The following is a 6032-nucleotide window of genomic DNA, read 5'->3' on the forward strand; positions in this document are numbered from 1 at the left end:
ACAAACAAATTAATTCACCCACAAACACACACAAAAAAAACCGGGGGGGGGCGGGGAAGAAGATATAACAACTATACTTTTTTGAAGTTGTTACAACAAGTAAACGGAAAGGACATTCTTGGGGGGGAGGGGAGAGAGGGAGGAGGGCAGGAGGTGTCGGTGATGGGCCATAATAATCATATACATTGTATATTGACAAAATAAAAATTAAAAAAAAAAATTTTTTTTCCCATAAAAAAAAAAAAAGATTTATTCACGATGATAAAAAATAAAAATAAAATAAATTAAAATTAAATTTAAATAGCCACATGTGGCTAGTGACTACTATATTTTTTTTTTCCTTTTTTGTCTTTTTTCGTGACCGGTAACGGGATCGCAACCCTCAGTGTCGTGCCCACACCGCGCTCAACCAGTGAGCAGACCGGTCTATATATGGGATCCGGACCCTCGGCGGGAGCGCGGCGGCGCTCCCAAGCGCCACACTCTACCGAGTGCACCACCGGGCTGGCCCATGACTACTGTATTTAACAGCAGAGTTCTAAACTTTGAGTTCATAGTTCAGTTTTAATTCAGTATCATGGGGTTCATGCTAAGTGGGAGAAAGAATTTGATAGCTGAATTTGCCCAGAACAGCATGACAGAAGTCATCACTGGTAGATCAGAACCCAGCAACCTTTCTCACACCCATTTCAGATTGTTTTTAGTTATGAATTACACGGTTCGATGGGCAGCATATTTATTCAGTGTTCTAGGTATCTAAAAGTCCTAATTCAGTCCCAAACAAACAGAACGTGCCTTGCCATGGTTAGCTTTCCTCAGGAAAAAAAATCAAGTGGGAGGCCAACTTATACTCATAGGGCTTTTTTGTGAGCATAAAGTAGGGCAAAAAGAGGGGTCATGTACTAAGGGACATGACATTCAGGCTATGACATTCAAGCATTGCAAATTCTACTCACTGGATGCTATTTTCTGTATTTCATGCTGGCCAATGCCCTTCTAAAGACTTATTCTTTCTTTTGTAGTTTTAATGCCACTCATTAGACTAGAGTTCATCATTCTTCTTGAGTTTTGTCTGTTCTGTAGATAAAATTTCTGTCATCCTGAGATCATGCATTTTGAAAATTTGCATTTCAGACATTCTATTACCCAATGCCCCTCAAAGGTGTAATCCATGCTTCTCATGCGAGGTTGTGCACACAAATCACCATATCTTGTGAAAGTTCAGAATTTGATTTGGTAATTCTAGGGTGGAGTTTGAGATTCTACATTTGTAGTAAGCTGCCTGATGTTGCCCAATATTGTTTCCTTAATTTCCTGCAAACATGTTCAGATGAAAGATCCTTTAATGAAAGATCCTTTACATTTAAGCCATAGTATTTCATACTCTCTCAAAGTTTTTCAAGCAGTATTTTAGTTAGAATAATTTAAATTTTTCCTGGGGTAAGATGCTACCCAATATTTTACTTGTGTCTAAAATAGTTTTATGATTATCCAAGGGGCATAGTAGTAATACTGTGTATGTTAGACAGAAATGCTATCTCTTGAAATTAGTCAGCTGTGGTGGTTGTGAGGCTAGCATCTTGAGGAGCAGATGGGCAACAATTGTATATACCTTGGGGAAAACTGAATTAAAGCAATTTTGCCTTTTGCTGGTTCTGTAAGACAGACATCAGAGTGAAAACCACTCCTGGTGTGACTCTGAATTGCTCTTCCATTTTTTCCCAAGGGATTTGGGAGTTTCATTTGGATTTCTCTTCATCTAAACTGTAATGTTTTACATTGACCTGCTTTACCTAAAATATCCTTTCCTCTCCTTTTAGTTTTGTCTGATCTGGAGCTTGTAGCCCAGTCAATTATTTTCATTTTTGGTGGCTATGAGTCCACTAGCAGCACTCTTTCCTTCATTATGTATTTATTGGCCACTCACCCTGACGTCCAGCAGAAATTGCAGGAGGAGATTGATGCAACGTTGCCCAACAAGGTGAGTAGATGATACCTGGAGAAGGAAGGACGAGGTGAAGCCTTAACAATAATGCCTATTGATCACATCCTAGGAGAATTTTTGCAAAAAGTGTAAGCATGGATTCTTTCACTGGCACTATTTAGGAAGAGAAAAACAAAGGGAGAAACATTAGTAATGGATGATACACACAGAAGTGTAAGATCTCTGTAAAACAGTGCTGGTCCTGGTGTACCAGTTTCTCAAAGTATATTTTAGCTAGAATAATTTAAATTTTTCCTGGGAGTAGGGAATGCCACTCCACATCTGTTACCATAAAAATGCCAAGTAAAAAAGATCCTCAAAACTGCAGGAGCATCTAACAATAAGCATTTATGGCTCAAGTGTCTGGATAGTTAGCTCTGTTGGTGTTGCCTGGACTTCTTGCCCTGGTCTCCTGTTGTCTGATCAAGGCTGGCCTTGGCTGAGATGGGCAGGCAGACTCAGATCTGCTCCATACATCTCTCATAGTCCAGTCATATAGTTGGTCATGAAGAAGCCAAGAAATGGATCAGGTTCTCTGGCTCCTAAGCCAAACTCATAACCTCTACGATATTGCCTCCAATATAACACCAACTGGTAGCCATGCATTGTCTATACTGCTTTCAGATCTCTGCTCTAACTGAGATCCTTTGGGCTGTGAAGAGACCCAGCCTGTTGGGCTGGCATGGCTGGTTTGGCTTGAGGTGGACACAAAGGGATTCTCCTCAGAGCTTACAATCAAGCCCTGAAGCAACAAGTGGGAGGCTGTTCCAGCAAAGGAGGCTAGGGGTGAATGGAGGGTTCTTATCCTCTTTTTTTTTTTCATTTTACTAGAACTGAAATTGTGTGTCCTGGGAGCATCCGACTGTAACCTTCTTTTGTTAAATTTGGGATGGAAAGGAACTAGTTTCTCCCTAAATTATTTGTAGAGTTTTTATATAATATAGTGTTTCTTTACAAATTTTTAATATTATTATATATGTAAAAAATCAAAAGAGTAAGCAAGGAGGATTTTTCAACTAAAAAGTCATATGTGAAATAGGAAACTTTCTCTGTTTCTCATGTTCTCTTTCTTTGGTATAGACATGTCGATTCTCTTTTGAAAGAGGACAGTGACTTTGGCATAATCTACTTGAGAGTGATGGTCATAATCTATTGGTCATATTTGTTTACCTAAGAAAGAAAAAGCAGCACGTGCTAGTGCTAAGGATTTCAGGCCCTGGATAGGATACTGTTGAATGGTTTCCCATATTCATAAATACTCCATACATCTCAATGGGCCATTGAGCATGTCAAAGGGCATCATAGTTATTAAAATGCCTTATACATGCTGAGGTCCTTATACCAATATGAGTTATTCTTTAGAGCTCCTAACCCTTCAATAGTACTACATAAAATGATTTGAGAGTTAATTCCGTACTTCAACTTATTAATATCTGTTTCTTTCTTCCCAGGCACCTGCCACCTATGACACCTTGGTACAGATGGAGTATCTTGACATGGTGGTGAATGAATCTCTCAGATTATTCCCAGTTGCTGGCAGACTTGCGAGGGTCTGTAAGAAAGATGTTGAAGTCAATGGGGTGTTCATTCCCAAAGGGGTAGTGGTCATGATACCAGTCTTTGCTCTTCACCGGGACCCAAAGTACTGGAAAGAGCCTGAGGAGTTCCGTCCTGAAAGGTACGAGCCCCTGGGAAATGCAGCTTCCCCACAGGGTGGTTCCAGCACATTCTGACCTATCTTAGAGCAGATCACAAACATATTATTGTGCAATTATTTGTAAGTCTTTTTATTTTTAGAATTTTTTTATTACAAAAGTGATGACTGTCACAACTTTGCAAAATGTAGAATAGAAAAAAAGAAAACTATAGTCATCCACTGTCCCAATACCTAAAGATAAACTTCATTAATGTGATGTATGTCCTTATGTTTTTCTATGCATATACAGATTTTTAAAAATTAGAATGACATCACATTTTATCTGGTTTTGAATGCTGCTTACTTTGTTTAACAGTAAACTACAAACTCTCCTAACTAGTATATATATGTATGATATCTAGGTATAGATGAGATATATACGTTTGGAAAGTGTATGCATGTGCCATAATTTACTTAAGTACTATCTTAGGTGTATAGGCTTTTTACTCCTTCCAGTTTTTCAGTCCTGTTCCCTTAGTTCTCTGATTTTGCAATCAATTTTAGGAAATGTTTTTACATTCTATTTTTAAAACATTGGTTGCTGTTTCCTCTTGCATAATTATAAAAGCGCAGGCTGAGGCCTCCTCCTGATGGTTTAGGCAGCCACAGTGAGGACAGGGGAGAGTGCAGGTCCTCTTGATTGTGTCAGTGGCTGTATCCCTGTGCCAGCTCCCAGAAGTTGGTGACAATCCAAAGCAAAGGCATCTACCCTCTAGACCTATGAGGCATTCCTTCTGAGAGGTGTCTTGAGAATGCTATTCTGGGAATTAAGAGCCAAAGATCAGGCTTTGGGCACAGTGTGTACTCTGGAAGTAGCTGATGTTTTCCAATTATTTTATTGGTTAACAAAATTTATTGTCAAGTTTTTAGGGTACTGGCTGGAGAGTCAGGAAGCCTGGGACCTAGAGTTTTATCAGCCACTAAGTATAAGGTCCCTGGGGGCAGGGACCTTGCATTTTGACTGTGGTGTCCCTAGCATTAGCATAGAGGCTACACATAGTACTTGATAGAGTAAATCAGAGTTGACCAGGTCTTCCATTTTCCAAACCAGGAGACTTCTGTAAGCTCAGCACTCCCACCTCTTGCAGCGTCATGAACATAAAATCACCATTCACGCTGTACTTCTCTATGATTGATTCGGGCATGGAAGTGTTAGGAAGTGTGCTTGTACGTGTTAGGAAGTGTGCTTGTACGTGTTAGGGACCGGGCCAGGCTGTGAGAAATTTAAATGTTAAACAAGTGCCGATTATGGAGAATGTTTGACAGTTCTGCAATATATTCTCTAGACACAGTCTGGAAAATACTTTTAATGCACCTCCGAGTGCCCAGCACTGGCCCCGCAACCATCAACCATGTCAGCCACCCCATCCGCACACCATTGCCCTCCCCCAACTCTTACCTTATTTTAAAGCACATCACCTGTAAATATTTCAAAATGTTCTCCAAAATAGAGGACTCTTTGAAAAACACAATCAGAAACCCATTTTCGCTTTCCCCAAATCAATATTTTTTCTTAATATAATCAAATATTAAAGAATCAAATTTGAGTAAAACATGGGTCTGACCTTCAAGGAATTGACAGCTTCATGCAGCCAATAGACAAGGAAATCAGAGACGATGTCATGGCAGAGTAGCCTCATATGCCCATGTAAATGGTCTGACTTAAACTCTTTTTTTTCATTTTACTAGAACTGAAATTGTGTGTCCTGGGAGCATCCGACTGTAACCTTCTTTTGTTAAATTTGGGATGGAAAGGAACTAGTTTCTCCCTAAATTATTTGTAGAGTTTTTATATAATATAGTGTTTCTTTACAAATTTTTAATATTATTATATATGTAAAAAATCAAAAGAGTAAGCAAGGAGGATTTTTCAACTAAAAAGTCATATGTGAAATAGGAAACTTTCTCTGTTTCTCATGTTCTCTTTCTTTGGTATAGACATGTCGATTCTCTTTTGAAAGAGGACAGTGACTTTGGCATAATCTACTTGAGAGTGATGGTCATAATCTATTGGTCATATTTGTTTACCTAAGAAAGAAAAAGCAGCACGTGCTAGTGCTAAGGATTTCAGGCCCTGGATAGGATACTGTTGAATGGTTTCCCATATTCATAAATACTCCATACATCTCAATGGGCCATTGAGCATGTCAAAGGGCATCATAGTTATTAAAATGCCTTATACATGCTGAGGTCCTTATACCAATATGAGTTATTCTTTAGAGCTCCTAACCCTTCAATAGTACTAGATAAATTTTCCTTTAAGCAGCGTTCGTCTCATCTCAACGAGACCAAAAGCTTTTGTAGACTAAGGGGAATGGATAGGGCCTTTAGCTCACAATTCTCACAGCTAAA

The 6032-nt window shown here is 39.1% G+C and overlaps 1 protein-coding gene across 1 annotated transcript in view; it reads left to right on the top strand.

Annotated features, from left to right (window-relative positions):
* Positions 1-6032, top strand: part of LOC103606316 (cytochrome P450 3A4-like) — a 30823-nt gene that overhangs the window by 21634 nt on the left and 3157 nt on the right. Inside the window, exons 10-11 of the mRNA XM_008590933.1 lie at positions 1821-1981; positions 3436-3662. Of these exons, the coding sequence (XP_008589155.1) occupies positions 1821-1981; positions 3436-3662 (388 nt within the window). The remainder of the gene's footprint in view (positions 1-1820; positions 1982-3435; positions 3663-6032) is intronic.

The sequence above is a fragment of the Galeopterus variegatus genome, unplaced genomic scaffold (genome assembly GCF_000696425.1).
Source record: "Galeopterus variegatus unplaced genomic scaffold, G_variegatus-3.0.2 Scaffold6475, whole genome shotgun sequence".
NCBI lineage: Eukaryota > Metazoa > Chordata > Mammalia > Dermoptera > Cynocephalidae > Galeopterus > Galeopterus variegatus.